Source organism: Chionomys nivalis, chromosome 3 (assembly GCF_950005125.1).
Source record: "Chionomys nivalis chromosome 3, mChiNiv1.1, whole genome shotgun sequence".
NCBI lineage: Eukaryota > Metazoa > Chordata > Mammalia > Rodentia > Cricetidae > Chionomys > Chionomys nivalis.
The window spans coordinates 109,404,238-109,426,084 of record NC_080088.1 but is presented as its reverse complement, the minus strand read 5'-3'; the positions used below and the strand labels follow the sequence as shown (position 1 = coordinate 109,426,084).

The window sequence follows — 21,847 nt, the reverse complement described above, 5'->3', positions numbered from 1 at the left end:
TGCGCCACCACCGCCCGGCTTTATAGTTATTGTTTTAAAAGATTGTTTCTCACTATACCTTTACAAGAAAAAGACAGAAAAATCTGCCTTCACAGAGCTTTCTTATAATAATTTCTTCCTGCTAAAAGATATCAATGGAAGGTTTTCCCATAAGGAATGCTAATAGGCCTATCCTGTGCCAATATTTTACAAGTCAAGCCATTGGAAATTATATGAAAACAATTTCCTGAATCTCTAGTTTATCATTACATGGGCAGCATTTTGCTATTTGAGTCAAATGTAGATACATTAGAAGGAATGTTTGAAGAAGTAAAAATAAAATGGCCTGTTGGGGATTACAAATTACTCCTGAAGAAAAAATACAAAGAGGAGATTCTATTAATTATTTAGGCTATAAAATAGGTTTATAAAAATTAGATCCCAAAAGCTGCAAATTAGGAGAGATCGATTGCAGACTCTTAATGACTTCCAAAGATTGCTTGGAGACATTTCCCATCTATGGTGCAAGAAGGAAATAATATTAACTGAGTAAGCAGGAAATGTGAACAGGCAACTTCCAAAGCATGTGAGAAATGACAGAACAGCCAGAATAGGAATAGACCCACCAGAAATTATAGTGCCTTTAATAATGATGAAATTAACAAATTATGGGAAGAAAGTGAACCCTGGCAAAGAGTTTGTAATAATTTTTTGGGGGAGAGATTAGCAACAACTATCCCAAAAGCAAGAAAATTCAACTTATAAAGAGAACTAATTGGATCCTTCCCCTCATTGTATGGAACACACTAATAATGTCCCTACATTCTATCCTGATGCAAATAAGTCAGGAAAGGCAGGTTACAATTACAATTCTGTCCACCTATTATAATTGAACTTATAGTCACATTAGGTATATTTGCCAGGTCAAACAAAGATATATTTTAGATAGGTCATTTTCAAACACTTCAGAGATCTACAGAATGTGGCATTTAACATGTTTTAATCACATAGTGTTTTTTTTTTTATTATTATTACAATCAGACATGTTTGTTCCTGGCAGCACCAATCTACTTCAGAGAAGATAATGGGCATTGAAGAAACTCCACATGGAGTTTACTTCCTTTGTGGCAAGAAAATGCCCTTGCCTCAACTGCTGACAGTATGCTGTCCTAATTGGACAAGCAGGACACAAAAGAGAGTGACTGTCAAACATTGTCAAGACAAGGAGGGACAGCCCTTTAGAATATCCTGCTTCACAGAAAAGTCTGTCCAGGCCTGTCAGCTGAAGATGGACACCCAACATTGGGTGGCTGTCCAGGCAGCCGGCTGTTTTGTCATTTCTCACATGTTTTGGAATTTGCCTGTTCACATTTCCTGCTTACTCAGTTAATATTATTTCCTTCTTGGGTCTCTGAGAGAGTTAAAGACTAAAAAGTTATAGTTTTCCTTGTTTACCAGACACAGAAAGCAAGTTATGATAGAAAGTAAATTAGGTACAAGACTTTGGACTCACCAAGATAGGATAGATATGGAGAATTTTCTCTGAATTTGTTAAATGCAAATGGACTAGACATTGATGATGTACTTATTGCCTGAATATATTTATATATAGTTATTGTATTTATTTTATGTAGTTTTCTTATATTAGTATAGCCTTCCTTTTTTTAAAATTTTAGACAAAGAGGGGAAATGTAGTGGTATTTCATTTGTATTTTAATAAATAAAGTGTGCCTGAAAAATAGAATGTAAAACTGCCACACTAGTCAGCCATACAGGCCAGGCAGTGGTGGCACACACCTTTAATCCCAGCAGCCACCCTAGTTAGCCATAGAGGCCTGGTGATGGTGGTGCACGCCTTTAATCCCAGCACTAGGGAGGAATGTAAAGCATGATGAGAAGGAACTCTTTCTCTTTCAGTCTGAAGATTTCATAGCGATGACAGCTCTCTAGTAGTTGGCTGCTTTGCTTTTCTGATCTTCAGGATGAACCCCAATGTCTGTCTCTGGGTTTTTATCATTCATGCTACGTAAACCTCAGCATTAACAGTTTATTTATTGGTGTGTGTGTGCACACTTGCACACACATGCACCCACGCAGGTAAGCATGCTGTGCATGCATGCATATAAAACTGCGCACATTCACATGCACCCACACAGGTAAGCATGCTGTGCACGCATGCATAGAAAACTGTGTACGTTCACATGCACCCACGCAGGTAAGCATGCTGTGCATGTGTGCATATAAAACTACCTATGTTCACATGCATCTATGGAGGCCACAGGATAACCTTAGGTGTCCTTCCTCTGGAGCTGTCCGCCGTGTTCTCAGAGACAAGATCTCTCACTGTCCTGGAACTCACCTACTAGGCTAGGCTGGCCAGTGAGCCACAATGGCCCTTCTGTCCCAGCCTCCCCAGTGCTGGAATTGCAAGCATGTGCCTCCACACCTGCCTTTCTACAGTGCTGGAGTTCGGGTCCTCAGGCTTATACTGGAAACACTTTCCCAACTGAGCCATTCATCATCTCAACCCCAGCCTGATGTGGGAGTCCCCTCTGTGTGCTGTGGAAACCATTGGTTAATAAAGAAGCTGTTTTGGGCCTGTGATAGGGTAGAGCAGAGCTAGGCGGGGAAAACTAAACTGAATGCTGGGAGAAAGAAGGTGGAGTCAGGAAAAGCCATGGAGCCACCACCAGAGACAGACATGGTTGGAACCTTGCTGGTAGGCCATGAGCCTTGTGGTAAAATATAAAATAATGAAAATGGGCCAAATTAAGATGTAAAAGCTAGTCAATAAGAAGTTAGAGCTAATAGGCCAAACAGTGATTTAATCAATACAATTTCTGTGTGGTCTGGGTGGTCAGGGAATGAACTAGTGACCTTCTTACTACCCCAGCCCAGCTTTAACTACCTCCAGTGACACTAAGCATACCCCCGAGTGTGTTTTTGGCAGCTGCAGGTGTGTATGCGCACCATGTGTATGCAGTGCCTGTGGAATCCAGTAGAGGGCGTCTGAAGACAGGGAACTGGAGTGACAGACAGTTGTGAGCTGCCATGTGGGTGCTGGGAGCAAACCCCAGGTCCCCTCGAATAACAGCAAGTGCTCTTAACCTCTGAAATATTTCAGCTATCATCTCTAAATTTTTTGAGACAGGGTCTCCTATAGCCCAGGCTGGCCTTGAATTCTGTAGCCAAAGATGACCTTGAATTCCTGATCGTCCTGTCTCCACTCTGGAGTGCTGGGTGTAAAACCACACCTGGCTGTTCATTTTGCAGAGTTGAAGATGGAGCTCAGTACCTTGCACACACTAGACACATGTCTACTGCTGAGTTAGAACCCCTAGTTGTGACTCTTATTCATAAACCTTGTGTAAGGTTAACACACACATGCAAATGCACACCCCAACTCGGAGGAATCATCTGCTGGGCACCACAGCTAGGATATATATACCTGTGAGCCACAGGGAGGATTTTGGGTGTGTGGGCTCCTGTGACAGCCACACTCCGGTCCTTTGCAGAGCATATGATGGAGGACAGGAGGTACCATGCAAAGGCATCTGGCTGGTGGGAAACCTTGGCCGTCTCAACTCATTGCTTTGTGTTTTTATAGCCAAGAATTCGAAGCTGAGAAACGACTCCATAACGCCCTCCCTGTTTGATGTGGACGATGATGACGTCGACATCGAGCACCCAGACAAACCATCGGGCAAGGTGTGCCCTACTCTCCAGCTTGTTGGCAGAATGGCTCAGGGGGCTCTCATAAGGCAGGGTGACAGGCACAGAGCATGTGAGACCATGTGTTAGAGCGGGGATTCCAGAATCTTGGGTTGAGATTTCCCAGAACACCCTTAGACTCCTTACTGACTGAGGGGCTCCCAGCAGCAGTTTTGGCTGACAAAGGAGGAAGACATAAATAGTGACACATACGGTACACAGACAAACATGCAGGCAAGGCACTCATACACAGGAAAATAATAAATCTTTAAAAACCCCAAACATTTGTTTATATATGAAAATACTATTTTATTATTTTATTTGTGTGGGTGTTTTGCCCGCACATATGACTGTGCGCCGCATGCATGCCCGGTGCCTTCAGAGGCCAGGACACCTTGGAACTGGAGTTACAGGTGGTTGTGAACCACCACGTGGGTGCTGGGAACTGCACCTGGGTCCTCGGGAAGACCAGCCAGTGCTCTTAACTGCGGAACCCTCTCTCCAATCCCAAGAAATCAATCTTTTAAAAAGAAATACTTAACGCGCCCGCCTGAAGTCCCAGAAACAACAAACCAACCAGCTAGCCAGAGGCAGCCAGTTTCTCTCAATGGGCCCCACCCCTCCAAGCCTGCTGCCAGCTCTCCGAAGGTCACTTCTCGGTTGTCCCTGGGCTGCCTAGCAGAAGCTGCAGACTCAGGGCCCGGGGGCTGGACGTGTAGTAGCTCTTTTGGGGCTGCTGTAGAACGGAATGGGATCCTCCGCGCTGGAGATGAGTGGGCTCTGCGGAGCAGGCACCTGCCGGCCCAACCGTGTCGCACGTATTTCAGAAGTTCGTGAAGCGCATCATCAACAGGCTGGACCTGCATGTGCGCTGCACCCCCATCCCAGAGGAGTTTCTCGAACAGACCGTGGTGTTCTTCCTCAGAAGCACAAAAGGTACCTTTGCTGTGTGTGTGTGTGTGTAGGGGGGTACACATGTACATGTGGAGGGGCATATGCGTGGGGCAGGCAAGGTTGACATTGGGCACAGAGGAAGCCGACGTGACGACTCTTATTAGCTGCCTTGCTCTGGGCATCCCCCTTTCTCTACCTTCCACGGCTGGAATTACAGCAGGCTGCACATCCACCTGACATTTACACAGGTTTCCAGGGATACCAACCCTTGTTGTCGTGCGTGTCTGGCAAGTGCTTGGACCACTGAGCCATCTCTTCAACCCTAAAGATGAGCCGTATGTGTGTTTTAAGCTTTCTTTTTATTTTATGTGTATGCACGTTTTAGTGCACCGTATGCATGCCTGGGGCTCCTAAACATCAGAAGAATGGCTCTCCCGGCACTGGAGTTAAAGGTGGTTCTGAAAACAAGTGGGTGCTGGGAACTCTACTCACATCCCCTGCAAGAGCAGTGAGTGCTCTTACTGGCTGAGCCATCTCGCCAGCTCCTAAACAGATAACTTTTAAAATAGAACCTTGTTAATACTAGAATGTAAAGTACGGTACAGTTTTAAAACCCCCAGAGTCTTTCAACAACTTCCCCAGGCGGTGGTGGCGTACGCCTCTAATCTCAGCACTAGGAAGGCAGAGGCAGGCCGATCTCTGTGAGTTCGAGGCCAGCTTAGTCTACAAATTGAGTTCCAGGACAGCCAGGGCTACACAGAGAAACCCTGACTCCAACAACCAAAAAAAATAACAAAACAAAACAAAAAACCAGCTTAAAAGTCCAGTGAGATGTAGTTTAGTTTCATTTGCTCAAGGTTTGCTTAAATCCAGATCAGCCCATCTTCTGACTGTGTGACCAGAGCCTCTGAGAGGAGGGAGAGACTCTGGGACACCCACTGACTCCATGCCCTGGGTCTCTCTCGGGTTAGAGGCCATCCCTGAAGCCAGCGACATGAAGGAAGCAATGGAAATGATGCCGGAGACCATGGAGTACGGGATCATAAACTCTCAAGTGCTCTGCTTTCTGAGGGACGTCATCTGCCAGGTAACTGTGTGGCGTCTCCAGGACAGTCCCCTGCTTCCAAAGAAGGGCCAGAGGGTTTAGCCTTGGAGAGATGTGGGATAGGAGGTCACCGTATGTGCTCATTCATCTGGTAACCTCTGCTTGTTTTAAGACAGCGTCTTTTCTCTATAGCTCAGGTGGCCTGGAATTCACTCTGTAGCCCAGGCTGGCTTTGACTTCATGGGCAGTCCTCCTGCCTCTGCTTCTCATGTGCTGGGTTCACAGCTGGACCACAGGCCTCTGGATGACACCTTTTAATCTTGTGACTTCTGAGAACAGAGATGCTGGCTGCTTAAAGAAGATCAAGTTGTTCATTATAAAATAACCTCAGGGGTGGAGAGATGGCTCAGAGGTTAACAGCACTCACTGGCTGTTCTGTCAGAGGTCCTGAGTTCAGTTCCCAGCAACCACATGGTAACTCACAACCATCTAAATGATATCTGGTGCCCTTTACTGGCATACAGGCATACACACAGGCAGAACACTGTATACAAAATAAATAAAATTTTAAAATAATAACAGCAGGGCGAAGCAAAATTCATTCTAATTGGCCAACTGTTATATAGCCAGCAAATTGGGGTGTCCTTTGAGACCTTTGTAGTGACAAAATCCTTCTTGTCTCAATTTGTAGCCCAGGTGCCTTGAACGGCCTCCTGAATGTTGAGCGTCCAGGGGTGCCCAGTGCCAGCTTGCACATCTGCCAACCTGACAGACAGCTGGAGACCCCAGGATTTAACCACACGAATGGCTGTGCATTTGCAGGTTTTCATGCCCGCGCTGTCGTTCAACCAGCACAAGTCGGAGTCGGGCCAGGGAACAGCTGTAGAAACCCAAGAGTTTTCTTACGACACATCAGAGTTGCCCAGCATACCAGGGGAAACAGTGGAGTACCATAGCGTCCAGCTGATACGCGATGAATTCCTAATGAATCTTCAGAAGTTTGCCAACAACATTCAAAGGACCATACAGCAGCTGGAAGGTCGGTCTGCTCTGCCCCTCCCCTCCCCATCTGTGAAGAACCAAAAATTCTTAGGAAAGCAATGCAAAAGTTCAGAAGGCTTTGTTTGTTTGTTTGTTTGAATTTGTGACTTCTTTTCTTCTTTTCTTTTTCTTTTTTTTTTTTTATTTTGGGGGGGGTTGTTTGTTTTTTTTTTGTTTTTGAGACAAGGTTTCTCTATGTAGCTTTGGAGCCTGTCCTGGAACTCGCTCTGTAGACCAGGCTGGCCTCAAACTCAGAGATTTAACTGCCTTAATTTGTGATTTTTTTTTGTGTGTTTGCTTTTTGTTTTTTTGTGACAGGATTTCTCTATGTAGCCCTAGCCATCTTGGAACTCAGAGATCCGCCTGACTCTGCCTCCCAAGTATTGGGATTAAAGGCGTGCACCACCACCGCCCGGCAATTCGTGGCATTTTTGAACATATTATTTTGTGCGTGTGGGTGTTTGTTTGCCTGTATGTCTGCATGCAGTACCACAGGCACCAGAAGAGGGCGCTGGAACCCCCTGGAACTCGAGTTTCACGCCACTGAGATTTATGCCTGTGCTGGGAATCTAACTCAGGCCCTCTGGAAAAGCAGCTCTTAAAAACAAAAACTGAGCAGTCTCATCTCTCTTAGCCACTCTCCCCTTTTTTGAGACAGGGTCTCACTATGTATCCCAGACTGGTTTGGAACTCATAGAGATCCACCTACGTCTGCCCTCTCAGTGCTGGGATTAAAAGTACGCACCCCAATGCCCAGATGTTGTTTGTTTTTAAGATGAGGGGTCCTGTAGTCCAGATCAGTTGCATAGAACTGAGCATGACTTTCAGTTTCGGGTTCTTCCGCCTCTGCGTCACACGTGCTCAGATTACAGACATATACTGCCATGCTCAGTTTATACAGTCCTGGGGCTTGAACCCTGGGCTCTGCACACGCTAAGCGAGAGCCCTCCCCACTGAACCGCATCCCCAGCCCAGTAATGCTCGTTTATAAGTTCACTGGAAACGGACTTGTTTAGAAGTATAATGGTGGAATCTTCGTGGCCACTGGGCATCCCCATGCACGCCCAACAGTAGTAGAACGTGGAGCTCAGCAAGCTGGTGAGGTCTACACAAAAGCGCAGGGTCATGGGGGCTGCCTAGAGGAGGTAGCGTTGGGTCTCATGCAGCCCCTGCTGTGGTATTCAGGTGACCCGCTGTCAGGGGTCGTCGGGTGGGCAGTACCCACCTGATCCCTTCCCCTTACCTGAGTTCCAGAGCCTGGGGTAATGGGAAGCAGGTGTGGCAAGCAGGGGACCAAGGATGCAACAGGCTGGCAGGTGGGGGAGTGGAGCTGAACCGGGTGCTCATGTTTGGGGACCCAGCCAGGAAAAGGGTTGCAGAGTGTTTAGCCAGGAGAGCCGGTGATGTGGGACCAGAACTCTAGAGAATCCACTCTTTTCTTAACTCCCTGTGGGTGGGGGTGGTGGGGGTGTAGCTGTGTGTGTTGGTGGGGTGTGGGCACACCTGTGTGTGCAGATGCGTTCTTTGGGTTTCCTTTAGTTTCTTTTTTGATACAGTGTCTCTCAGAACCACCAGTCTAGCCTTGCTGGTCACCGAGCCCCAGGGATCGCCTGTCTCTGCCTTGGGATTCCGGGCATGAACCATTGTTCTTGGCTCATATAGGAGTTCCAGAGATGGGAACTATGTCCTTAAGCTTGTATGGCGAGCACTTTAGCCCGTGGAGGCATCTCCCTGGGTCTGGTGTTTTATGTGCCTGAAGTGTTCCTCAGTTTGGAGTTTTCCTTGCTGGTCGCTCTGTTTGGTTCTGAGATGAGACCGTTCATCCTCATGTTCATGCTTTTTCTTTGGGGGGGGGTTCTTTTTATTAATTTATTTTAATTTTTAAATTGTTTTTATTGAGCTATATATTTTCTCCATTCCCTTCCTTCTTCTCCCCTCCCCTTCTACCTTTTCCCAAGGTCCCCCCATGCTCCCAATTTACTCAGGAGATCTTGTCTTTTTCTACTTTCTACTTCCCATGTAGATTAGATCTCTGTAAGTCTCTCTTAATGTCCATATTGTTGTCTAAGTTCTCTGGGATTGTGATTTGTAGGCTGGCTTTCTTTTCATTGCTTTATGTTTAAAAACCGCTGGGTGGTGGTGGCGCACGCCTTTAATCCCAGCACTCGGGAGGCAGAGGCAGGCAGATCTCTGTGAGTTTGAGACCAGCCTGGTCTACAAGAGCGAGTTCCAGGACAGGTTCCAAAGCTACAGAGAAACCTGTCTCGGGGGAAAAGAAAAAAAGGAAGAAAACCAATTCATTATGTTGACATCATTTTGATGGGACTTAACCACTGGGCCGTTCAGCAGAGGGTTTTAACCACATTCCTGTGAAAGAGAACCAGGCAGAGACGGAGGAGGGGACGGGCCGGCAACCTGACCAACAGGAAAGCAGTGCTGATGAACTTGAATGCCAGCTCTAACGAGTCATTCTCCACCAGGTGAGATCAAGCTGGAGATGCCCAGCATCAGTGTGGAGGGGGAAGTGTCCGAGCTGGTGGCCAGCGTAGAAATGGTGGAGTCTTTGGAGCAGTGTGTGATCAACTGGCTGAGCCAGATTTCATCTGCTCTGGAGAGTCAGCTGAAGAAGACGCCCCAGGTAACCTGTCCCGGGGCCTGCAGCCCACCAGCCCAAGGAAGGTCTCCGGGAGAGCCGGTGTCTCTCTCAGTGTGCGACTTCCCTAAATGATGCTGGTGGGATGAGGGCTGTCCACTCAGACTGCTTCCTCTGCATCAGTGATGTGTGGTTTCTGGCCCTGTGGGCACCACCAGGAAGGGCAGGGTCCTCGTCTTGCATTCCCTAGGTCCTGAGATCGACTGATTGGCCCATGCCAGATGAGGACTCCACCCAGAAGCCCTGTACTGACCAGCCTGCCCCGAGCAGGTGGAAAAAGGGTGGGGACTGTAGAGATGCCCACAGGTGTCCACCCACAGTAATAGCAAGCGCTGTCTGTGTGCTCCTGTCTCTCCCAGGGCAATGGTCCTCTGGCTGAGATTGAGTTCTGGAGAGAAAGAAACGCAACGCTGAGCGCCCTCTATGAGCAAACGAAGCTTCCATTCGTTAGGAAGGTCTTGGATGTGATCAAGGAAGCCGAATCCATGCTCACAGCCAATGTGCAGCCTGTCCTGACGGAGCTGTTCAAACTCCACATGGAGGCCTCGGACAATGTGCGCTTCCTGTCCACCGTGGAACGTCACTTCAAGGTATGGAGGGTGGGCTGCGCCCTGGAAAGCCAGCCCTGTGAGGGGCACTGCATGGATGCCACTTTTAAAATTACACTGGGGTGCTAGCATTGTGGGGTTCAGCTGGAAAAGTACCTGCTTAGCATGCACAAATGCACAAAGGCCCGCATTAGCCCCGTTGGTGGTGCCTTGGGAAGTGGAGGCCGCAACATCAGAAACTCAAGGCCATTCTTGGCCACATTGTGAATCTGAGGATAGCCTGGGCTTACTGAATCCTTGCCTTTTTTTTTTTAAATTCTTTTTTTGTTTATTTGTTTGTCTAATTAAGACAGAATTTCCATATGTAGTTCTGGCTGTCCTGGAACTCACTTCATAGACCAGGCTGGTCTCAAACTCAGAGATCCGTCTGACTCTGAGGGCTGGGATTAAAGGCATTCGCCACCACGGTTCAACTGAGTCCTTACCTTTAACAAACAAAACAATAACAAACTACTAAATAATTCAAGATTTTTTTTTTAAATACTGGAAATGGAACTCAGTCTTGCACACGCTAGGCAAATGTTCTATCCTAGCTTAAATCGTATTTTAGAAGTGGTCATCAAAAGCTGCAGGCAGTGGGAAGCAGAGGCAGGGAGTAGATCTCTAAGCTCAAGGTAGGCTGGTCTACAGAGTGAGTCCCAGGACAGCCAGGGCAACACAGAGAAACCATGTTTCAAAAACTAACCAACCAATCAGTCAATAAATAAGTAAAGTCCTTGTCTTTGTGGTTTGTTTTTTGTTTGTTGAGACAGGGTTTCTCTGTGTAGCCCGGGCTAATCTGAAACTCACTCTGTAGACCAGGCTGGCCTTGAACTCACAGAGATCCTCCTGCCTCTGCCTCCTGAGTGCTGGGATTAAAGGCATGCACACCACTGCCTAGCTGTTCCTGTGTTCTTAATCTTTTATTACTTTTTATTATGTGTGAGTCTATGCGCACAGGAATGCTGGTGCCCACAGAGGCTCTGGCCTGGAATTAGAGTTACAGGCAGTTGTGAGCCACGTGACATGGTGCTGGGAATTGAACTCAGGTCCTCTGGTGGTGAAGTGCATGCTCTTAGCCCCTGAGTCATCTCTCTAGCCCCTGCAGATTTATCTTTTATGATTTCTAGTTATGGTCTCATGTTTTTGTCTTCATGAGCCTAACATGCTCTGCTGTGGTTTGAACGGAAGTGTCTCCCATGGGCGTATGGCACTGGGTTCTGTGAGGTTCTGGAACCTTCAGGAGGTGGAGGAAGTAGGCCATGGGGTGGGAGGGTGTTGGGAGGGTGTTGTCCTCGTGGGGCTTCTCTCTGTCTGTCCCTCTGCTTTCCGGCTGGCCGGCAGTGCACATCTCAGTTCCACCCTTCACTTCCTCTTGTTTTTATCACAGAGTAGCGATACCAACTCAAAAGGCTGAATTTGAGGTTCCTCGTCAGATCTACCGTGTGTCAGTTTCTCAGGTTGCTGCCTGTCGCTGTGATAGTCTTGGTAGCAGGTCACACAATGACACGGAGATGACTGTTGATTATGAAATCTCATCCTTAGCTCAGGCTTCTTCCCATCTTTTTCTCACAACCTAAATTAACCCATTTATATTAATCTACGTTCTGCCGTGTGACTCGTTACCTCTCCTCAATACCATGCATCCCACTTCCCCCGTGTCTGGCTGGCAAACCCCACCTCTCTTCCCAGAGTTCCTATATCTTCTGGGAAGTCCCACCTGCCTAGCTATCGGCTTTTCAGCTCTCTATTAAACCAATCAGAAGGTTCCTTGGCAGAGACACTTCTTCATCACAGTGTACAAAAAGTTTATCCCACAACAACTCTGGCCACAAACAGTGAGAGGAGGAAAGGGCTTGTGTGGCTTACACTTGCTGACCACAGTCCCATCCCTGCAGGAAGTCAGGGCAGGAACTGAAGCAGAGACCATGGAGGAACTTGGCTTTCCACCTCACTCTTTGCTCAGTCAGCTAGCTTTCTTCATTTTAAATCTTTATGTTAATTTTTTATGTGTATAGATGTTTTGCCTGCATGTATTTCTGTGCACTATGGGCATGCCTGGTTCAGCCCGCAGAGCCCAAAAGAGGCTATCAGATCCCCTGGGACTGAGGTTATAGAGTTTGTGAGCTGCCATGTGGGTGTGGGAATCAAGCCAAGGTTCTCTGAAGAGTAGCCAGTGCTCTTAACTCCATGTCATCTATCTAGCCTCCCAACTCTCTTCCTTATATAGTGCAGGCCCACCTGCCTAGGGATGGTGCCACCTACAGTTGGCTGATCAATCCCTTCCATATCAGTGATCAACTAAGACAATTCCTCAGACATGGCCACAGGCCAGTCTGACCGAAGCAGTCCTTAACTTGAGGCTTCTTTAGATGACCCTAGGCTATATCAAGTTGATAGCTGCCATTAATTAGGACAGTCACTGCACTGTGTATTGGTGTGCAATTGTTTTCCTGATAAAAACCCCTGTTTCCCTTTTAATGGTCAGGGTTTGGCAAGGGCTCCATAGAGACCTTCATCTTGCCTCCCAGGGCATCCATTGGGTGACTGGGTAGCGCATCCCCTTCTAGAATGGCTGTCTTTCTTGCATGCTCCTTTCTGCCTGGGTGTCCTTGGCTTCCTTCCACATGGAGGCTCAGAGCCAGGGCCTCTTCAGGAGAATTGCTCACCTCCCAGCCTGCTGGTTTCAGGGTAGCAGAGTGGCCACACTCCTCCTTCTTTGTTTTTTTTTTGTTTTTTTTTTTTTTTTGCTTTTTCGAGACAGGGTTTCTCTGTGGTTTTGGAGCCTGTCCTGGAACTAGCTCTTGTAGACCAGGCTGGTCTCGAACTCACAGAGATCCGCCTGCCTCTGCCTCCCAAGTGCTGGGATTAAAGGCGTGCGCCACCACCGCCCGGCCCACACTCCTCCTTCTTAATTTCGTTCTAGAGGACAAATAAATGACTAATAGTTGTGCTTGGAAAAGCATACTACCCTAGTGTGTGTGTGTGTGTGTGTCTGTCTGTGTCTGTGTGTGTCTGTGTGTGTATGTGTCTGTGTGTGTATGTGTGTGTGTGTCTGTGTATGTGTGTCTGTGTGTGTGTATACTCCCATGTATAGACAGTGAGTCCTCATCTACCAATTTAACTAACATCAGATAAAGAATATATTTGGGGAAAACACCAGAGCTGTTTTGCCATTATCCCCTAAATTATCCAGTGTGGCAATCCAGAGGGCTTTCTCCCTCGTTTCAGGTGTTCACCAAGTCATCTAGGTAGTGTATCAGTGAAGCCGGGCATGGTGATGCTCCTGTCTTTCTCAGGGTTTCTAGTGCTGTGAAGAGACACCATGACCACAGAAATTGTTATAAAAGGAAGCCATTTAGTTGGCTTGGCTTACAGTTTCAGAGGTTTAGTCTGTTATCTTCATGACAGGAAGCATGGCAGCAGACAGGCAGACACGGTGCTGGAGAAGGAGCTGAAAGTTCTATGTCTTGATCGGCAGGCAACAGGAAGTAAACTGTGTGCCACACTGGGCATAGTTTGAGCATAAGAGACTGCAAAATTCACTCCCACAGAGGCAGGCTTCCTCTAACAAGGCCACACCTTCCAACAGTGCCCCTCCCTGGGGGAAGCATTTTCTTCCAAACCACCATAGCACTTCTATCCTCCCAACACTCAGGAGGCTGAGACAGAAGAATCCAGACTGTCAGGCCAGTCTGTGCTACACAGTGAGATCCTGTCTCAAATAAACAAATAAACAAGCAAACAAAAACTCTACAGGACCAGGTATGGTGGTGCACACATGGAATCCCAGTACTCGGAAAATGGAAGAGGGTCAGGAGTTGAAGGCAGGAGTTGAAGGTTGTCCTCTGCTACGTAGTGATTTTGAGGCTAGCCTGGGCACCCTGTTTAAGATGTCCAGAGAGAGAGAGAGTTCTCAGAGAGAGGCTAAGCCCCTCTTCTGACCCTGTCTGACTTTTGTAGAACATCACACACGGTTCCAACTTCCACGTGGTCCTGGACACCATCCCATCCATGATGAGCGCCCTCCGCATGGTGTGGATCATCTCGAGACACTATAACAAGGACGAGAGGATGATCCCGCTCATGGAGCGCATCGCCTGGGAGATCGCTGAGCGGGTGTGCAGAGTCATCAACCTGCGCACCCTGTTCAAGTGAGAAGCCACTGGGCCAACTGGGGCTCCCTCTGGAGTCCGGGCTGTGTGTAGTTCAGGGCTGGGGGACTCAGCCATAGAGCAGGTGCCTAGTGCACGGAGTCCTGGATTTCATCCCCGGCACTGCAAAACCATATCAGAGATTCAAATGCTCTCAGTGTTGCAGCCATCACATCAGTTGACTTAAGAGCCTTCTTTATAGGACTGGGAAGGTGGCTCAGTGATTAAGAGCCTTTGCTGTTCTCCCAGAGAACTTGGGTCCAGTTTCCAGCGCCCATAGGCAATTTACAGCCTCCTGCCTGGAATTAGAGCTCCAGGGGATCTGATGCCCCCTCCTGGCCTTCTTGGGTACTGCACTACACACACACACACACACACACACACACAATTTTAGAACATATATTTAAAAGGACATCCTTTTCATCTTCTAAAGAAGCCTGGCACCTTTTAGTAAGTCACTTCAAACCTCTTCCCTCCCCAAGTTCCAAGGCCTAGAGATCATGCAACAGCAAGTCTTTTCTGGGTGGTGTTTCGTTCGTCATGACATCGCCAAAGCTTTTATCCATGATCTATATGCATCACCTGGACTTCATTCCTCTTTATGACCACATAGCATTTCATTGTTAAAATATAACATGTATTTTATTTACACGCTGTAATACGCAATTCCACGTACGACTATATTGTGTAATACACAATGATGTATGTGTTTGAGACTGGGCCTTATTACGTATCTCTGGCCGGCCTGGAACTTGATATAGAGATCTATCTGCCACTGCCTCCCAAGTGCTGGCCTTAAAGATGTGAGTCACCATGCATGACCTACTTTATTTTTACTTATGTGCATGGGTGTGTGTCTGTGTGAAGGTATGCACACGTGTGTGCAGTGCCTGCAGCCGAGGCCAGAAGCGGGCATCGGATCCCCCGGGGCTCTAGTTACACGCACTGTGTGCTGCCCAGAGTGCATGATGGGATCTGAACTCTGGCCACACGCTCTCAAAGGCTGAGTGGCGTCTCCAGCACCACGCGTGTGATTTTACATTTGGAGAAACTGAGGTAAGTGGCCAGGGAATGCTCAGTCCTAGACCTGGGCCCTCAGGAGGAGCAGCCTGTCAGGTGATGATTTTTACCCAGCGTCTCACAAAGCTAAACACACGCACTACCGCCACGCTGCACCCAGCCATTTCTCACTCCCCACACTGTCCGAGTGGGTGAGATCAGCTCCACACGGGGTCTGAGCTCCAAGGTCGAGGCTGCCACCAGTGACCGTGAGGACAGGCACCAAGGTCATCCCCCCACCCCCGCCCATGTAGCCATGCTTTCCTGGGAACCAGGTCGGATGGCTGCGGGCAAACAGCCTGGATCCAGCTTGGGGGCTTTTTTGCACCCTTGCAAATCATAGTGGCCCATGAAGAAACATTCCCTGAGGAGGACTTGGCACCAGGGAGGTCCTGGAGGAGAATCCTCTCGGATACCAATGCCCTGGGGGGAGTGTGGCTCAGATGTGGGCAGCTGCATCTTTGCTCAAAGCCTGGCATCTCTGCCTACAGAGAAAACAGAGTGAACGCCCAGCACAAAACCCTGGAGGCCAGAAATACTCTCAAGCTGTGGAAGAAATCCTACTTCGACATCCGGGCCAAGATCGAGGCTTCTGGTCGGGAGGCACGATGGGAGTTTGACCGGAAACGGCTGTTTGAGAGAACAGACTACATGGCCAGCATCTGCCAGGACCTTGCGGATGTCCTGCAGGTAGGAACCATGCCTTCTGCGTTGTGTATGGATTTGCCTGATGGAAGGAAACATTCTGGCCTTTGAATGGGGAGATGCCACCGTGCTGGGTAGATTCTGAAGATCTGAAAGGGCCCATTAGAAATTTTTGAAAGAAGAACATATAGGATATTGTAAAATGGACCAGAATGTCCTGCTGTACCCCAGGTCTTTTATGGCTGTGTGTGTGTATCTTAGCTGGCTGGCCAGTGAACCTCAGGAACTCGTCTGTCTCCTCCTCCCCGGTGCTGGGATTACAAGCATGGGCCACCATGCCTGGCCATCTATTGTGGGTCCTCATGCTTTTTACTGACCGAATCATTTTCCCAGCAGGCTCCGTGGTTCTTCTTTGTGCCCCGCCTCCCTCTGCTGGCAGACCACCTCCTGAGCTCTCATTGTACTGGGTACTTGCCTGTCTACCACCGACCAGCTTGGCACTGACCTGACCCCACGCTACTTTTTGGTAGAGGGGCGCATGTTTAGTGTCTGGGTGGCTAGCACAGACCTTGCCTGTAGGTGATTTGTCTAATAAAAACCCAGAGACAGATATTGGGGTTCAATCTGAAGGTCAGAAAAAAAGAAAACCGCTAGTCACTGGCTCTTACCTCTACCTCAGTCCAAAATGGCGATCCTGTCTCCTCCTGAATCCTCAGAATGAGACTGTGTGAGAGCTGTCTCCACCCACTCTATACTCCTCTCTAGGGCTGGGATTAAAGGTGTGCACCACTACTGTCCAGTTTCTGTGGCAAACTAATGTGGCTACTGGGATTAGAGGTGTGTGCCACCACTGCCTGGTCTGTGAGGCTGACCAGTGGGGCTGTTTTACTCTCTGATCTTCAGGCAAGCTTTATTTATTAAAATACAAATGAAATGCCACTACAGGATCCATCTTCTCATTCACTTTGCACACTCACGGTGAGCCCACGGTGTGCCTGAACTCACGCTCATTGTTGGGGAAACAAAATGAACAAGACAGAGCAAAACCAGGTCTGACCACATCTCCACAGTCTGAGGAGGCAGCTCAGTCAGCAAAGCACAGGTTGAGCAAGCGTGAGGATCTGAGTTCAAATCCCCAGCCCCTGCATCAGGGCCTAAGCTGAGCCTGCAGTAACTCTAGTGCTGGGGAGGTGGGTGCCTGGGGTTCCTTGGCCACCAGGCTTGCTGAATCCTAGAGTCCCAGGTTCAGTGAGAGACTCAAAGAAAAGAAAGGTGGGTGAGGAAGACACTCGACATCCACCTCTGGTCACGAACACACACACACATATACACACGCACACACGCGTGCGCATCTAGTTGCACATGCACACACACGGGCATATACATGCCCACGCATGACAAATGGGACATTGCAGGAAAGACAGTGGAAACAGGACACCATCTCTTCCCACATCCTTCTTCACCTTGTCATAACAGCAGCATGGACAAGAAAGTGCAGGGCATGCGACTTTAAAGTTCTTTCTAAACATTTTATTGTTCTCCTTTAATCCTTATTATTATGTTTTAGACAGGGTCTCTTGTAGCCCAGGCTAGCCTCAAACTCTCTTTGTCATTGAAGACCTTGAACTTCTGACCCTCCTGCCTCCACCTTCCAAGTGTTGGAATTACAGGTATACCCATATACCCAACTGTTTTATGTGGTGGGAGGAATGGAACCCAGAATTGATGAGGGTGGTGGTGCTCGCCTTTCAGCCTTGCACAGAAAGGGCAGAGGTAGGTGGATCTCTGTGAGCCTGAGGCCAGCCCGGTCTACCTGGAGAGTTCCAGGCCAGCCAGAGTTACACAGCGAGACCATGTCTCAAAATAAATAGATAAATCCCTTTATTCTAATATGGAGTCACTAGAATGATACATAAGATTTTTTTGTTGATGTTGTTGTTTTTCAAGACAGGGTTTTTCTGTGTAACAGTCCTGGCTGTCCTGGAACTCACTCTGTAGACCAGGCTGGCCACAAACTCAGAGATCCACCTGCCTATGCCTCCCGAGTGCTGGGATTAAAGGCGTGCGCCACCACCGTCCGGCAGGTGCATCCTCATTTCAACATTGTCAGAATAGCAGAGACTCGTGCGCCACGCTCAGCTGTTTTTACTTCGCATCTCACCAGCCCCCTTCCCCCTCAGCCTGCAGGAACTCTGGCTCCCCTTCTCTCTGTTACTCTTGTATGATGTCATGTTTAGTCAGAGTGGCCGGCTCACAGCGGAGCATCCAGAGTGAGAAGATACAGAGGGGTGTGAGCTGCCATGTGGGTGCTGGGAAAGGGAGCCAGGTCCTCTGTAAGTGTGGCTCTTAACCACTGAGCCATCTCTCCAGGCCCCAGGGCCTCTGAATCTTATCCTGCTGCAAGGATATAGCACCAAAGGTCTCAGATGAGGAGAAGGTTGCCTTCAGGCTAATCTTCAAATGCTATTTATGGTTAGAAAGGTCGAATGCTTAGCCCCCTTCCATTCTGTCCTACCCCCAGGTCATGGAGGAATTTTACAACATATTTGGTCCAGAGCTCAAGGCTGTGACTGGGGACCCCAAGCGGATCGACGATGTCCTTTGCAGGGTAGACAGCTTGGTCACCCCAATGGAAAGCTTGAGCTTTGACCCCTTCAGCATCAAGTCCTCTCCATACTGGAAATACGTGATGGATGACTTCAAGCTTGAAGTTCTGGCAAGTGACACCGCCATCGGTTGCGCCACGGAAGCAGAGGCCTTCCCTGTTTGCTCACGCTTACCATCTCCTTTTAAGGATTTATCTATCTCTGTCCGTGTGCGTGCGTGTGTGCATGCATGTGTGCGTACGTGCATGTGTGCATGTATGTGTGTGTGTTGCATGTGTCTGTGTACTACTGCAGAGGCCAGAAGAGGCCAGGCATCTGTCCTGCTCTGCCATTCCCCACATATTCCTTTGAGGCAGGGTCTCTCTCTGTCTCTGCTCCCACCCTCAGAGTTGGGGTAACAGGTGTGGCCACCCAGGTTTTTCATGTGGGTCTTGGCATTCCAACTTAAGTCCTCATGCCTGCAAGGCAAACACTTTCCCAACTGAGCCATCCCCCAGTCCAGGCAAGTTCCTCTGACCCAATGGCAACTCTCATTGAGACAGGACAGAGGCTTGTCCCAAGCTGCTGAATCCTCCACCCTGGTTTCTTGAAAGACCACGATAGCAGCTGCTTTTTTTTCAGCCTTCCCTCCCTCCCTCCCTCCCTCCCTCCCTCCCTCCCTCCCTCCCTCCCTCCCTCTCCTTCCTTCCTTCCTTCCTTCCTTCCTTCCTTCCTTCCTTCCTTCCTTCCTTCCTTCCTTATTTTTTTTCTTCTGACAGGTTATTGAGAAAGAAGCAAAAAATTTTATTGACGAATCTTTCAAAACGCTCCGGTCGGCTGAAGCGGCCTTTGACATGTTGTTAAAGTTTAAGCATATCCGCTCCCGGGAGGCCATCAACCGGCAGATGATGATGAAGTTTAATGACATTCTGGCTCAGTACTGCAAGGAGGTAACCAGGAAACTCACGGCTGCCTGGGCTGTGAACACAAGGCCACAGCCCAGCCTAGAGACATTCCTTTCAAAGGAACATCGGCCAGGGGTCACCTCTAGAAGAGGTTTATGGATTTCAAATAATTCAATCAAATCAGTATATGCGAGGTGTGTGGTTTGCTATTTTAATGCACACAACTTGGGATGCTTAGAGGGAAAGAGATTGAGAGCACAAGAAAGAAAAAAGTAGTAAATATTGCACTGTATCTTATTTTATTTATTTATTTATTATTCATTTTTTATTGCCTTGATGTCCTCCCACAGCCAGGGCTGGGGGTGGACCCCAGAGTCTCAGCTGCCCCAGGGCTCTGCCATGCTCAGCCCTTATTTGCATTCCTTGCAAAATTCCCTCCTGCACCTAAGTCTTGCCTGTCTGGCACGGCCCACGGGAGGCTGACCAGAGCGCCCACTCACTTTTCAGATCGACATCGTTAATAAGATCTTTGTGCAGAACCTGGACAACCCGCCGCTGTACAAGAATCACCCTCCGGTGGCGGGTGCCATCTGCTGGGAGCGCTCCCTCTTCTACAGGATCAAGCATACCATCCTCCGGTTCCAGGAGGTCCAGGAACTCCTGGACAGTGAACGCGGCCAGGAGGTGTGTCACCGCCTCTGGAGGCTGCGCTGTGCTCCTCTAGCTGGGTGGCTGCCACCTCGACTGGCCAGTGGCATGACCTGATTCCTGAGTATCCGTATCTAAGGCTTCCTTCTTGTTTCCTTCTTCCTTCTCTTCCAGTCTCTGTCCCCATAATGCCTGACTGCTTCTCCTTAGATTTGACTTTGCTTTGAAGGATGACTATTGTCATTCATTTATGTATCTCTGTCTGTCGGTCCATTCGTCTATCTATTTATCTATCTATCTATCTATCTATCTATCTATCTATCTATCTATCTATCCGTCCATCCTCTTTTAGATTTATTTTTGAGGCGGGGTCCTACATAGCTGTCTGACCTCGAACTCACTGTGTAGCTGAGAGGACTTTGAACTCCTGATTCTCCTGCCTCCATCTCCCAGGTTCTGGGATCAGAGATAAGCGACACCGCATTGGCTTGTGTGGTGCTGGGGGTGGAGCCCTGAGGTTAGGTTAAGCAAATGCTCTTCCAGCTGAGCCACATGCTCATGACCACTGTCTTCTTGACACTGGCCATCTCTTACACCAAAGCTTTTTGTATGTGGTAAAGCAGAGGCTGACAGATGTTTTCGTTAAAGAACCATAGAGTTCAGGGCTGGAGAGAGAGCTCAGTGGTTAAGAGCGAGTACGGCTTTCTCAGGAGACTTGTAGTTCTCATGCTGTGTGGCTCACAGCCGATGGTACCTCTCTAGCTCCAGGGGATCCGATACCTCTGGCCTTCGTGGGCACTCACACCTATGTGCATATGCACACTCATACACACATAATTAAAAATAAAATAAATCTTTAAAAAATCCATATAGTTTATGTGGGGGCAGTAGAGCAAGGAGAAGGTGATGGTGGTTCCACTTCCCGGCAGGTAAAGCAGAGGTACCTGGAGGTGGGCAGGACCATGAAGGACTATGAAGACCGCAAGTATGAGCAGTGGAAGGAGAGCACGGAGCTGAGCCTCCCACACCTCATGAAGAAGAGCCTTCTCACCAAGGTGGGCCCTCCCTCCCCGCCACAGAGGGGACAGGAAGGGGAACAGAGGTGCCATGGACAGCAGCAGCTACATGCACCCCTTGGGTGGCTCGGTATTCTCCTTCAGAAAACAAGTCGAGGGGCTGGGGAGACGGCTCAGCCGGAAGCAGGCGCACCTTGGGTGTTTCCAGGCAGTGAGAGACCCTGCCTCAAAAGAAAAAGTGTGGCTGGAGAGATGACGGCTCAGGGGTTAAGGGTGTATGCTGCTCTTGTAGAGAGAGGACCCAGACTTGATTCCTCATGTCCACATGGGGAGAGGGAGGGGGATTGATGTTCTCTTCTGGACCCTAGTTACCTGCATTCATGTGTATATACCCACTCCCCTCATTCATATTCATATATATATACACATATGTATATATATATATATATAAAATAAATCTTTTTTAAAAAAGACAGAAGGCAGGGGAGAAATGATGCCTGAGGTTGCTGTCTGTCCTTCACATCCATGTACAGACATGTATTTATGTATTTACATATGTGCACACCCTCCATATACCTGCACACATGATATGAATTAAAATAATTGAGTGTACTGAATGACAGAGATCTGTGCTGTCCTAATTGACTCTTCATGAGCCACAGGCGATGGGTTTTACAGGACTCATTAGCGTGTGGATGTGTGTGCACCTCTGTGTGCGTGTGGCCATCAGAGGACAGCTTGCAGGTCCAGTTTTTTTCCTCCATGTGGGCTCCAGGGACTGAACGCAGGTTGGTGGCAAGCACCTTTTCTCACCAGTCACCTCGAAGGCCCCCAGGTGACTGGTTTTGAACTTTGGCTTTGGGCCTGGCATGGGGCCACCACTCAGGAGGTCGGTGTCTGTTGACCTGGTGGTTTGTGTCTGCTG

General features: G+C 48.5%; 1 protein-coding gene across 1 annotated transcript in view; it reads left to right on the top strand.

Annotated features, from left to right (window-relative positions):
- The window catches only part of Dnah10 (dynein axonemal heavy chain 10), a 116,567-nt gene that overhangs the window by 5,522 nt on the left and 89,198 nt on the right, over nt 1-21,847 (top strand). The window contains exons 3-14 of the mRNA XM_057765430.1: nt 3,587-3,687; nt 4,518-4,626; nt 5,556-5,671; nt 6,452-6,668; nt 9,151-9,308; nt 9,683-9,913; nt 13,874-14,064; nt 15,615-15,813; nt 18,290-18,484; nt 19,133-19,303; nt 19,766-19,942; nt 20,836-20,961. Coding sequence (XP_057621413.1) covers nt 3,587-3,687; nt 4,518-4,626; nt 5,556-5,671; nt 6,452-6,668; nt 9,151-9,308; nt 9,683-9,913; nt 13,874-14,064; nt 15,615-15,813; nt 18,290-18,484; nt 19,133-19,303; nt 19,766-19,942; nt 20,836-20,961 — 1,991 coding nt within the window. The remainder of the gene's footprint in view (nt 1-3,586; nt 3,688-4,517; nt 4,627-5,555; nt 5,672-6,451; nt 6,669-9,150; nt 9,309-9,682; nt 9,914-13,873; nt 14,065-15,614; nt 15,814-18,289; nt 18,485-19,132; nt 19,304-19,765; nt 19,943-20,835; nt 20,962-21,847) is intronic.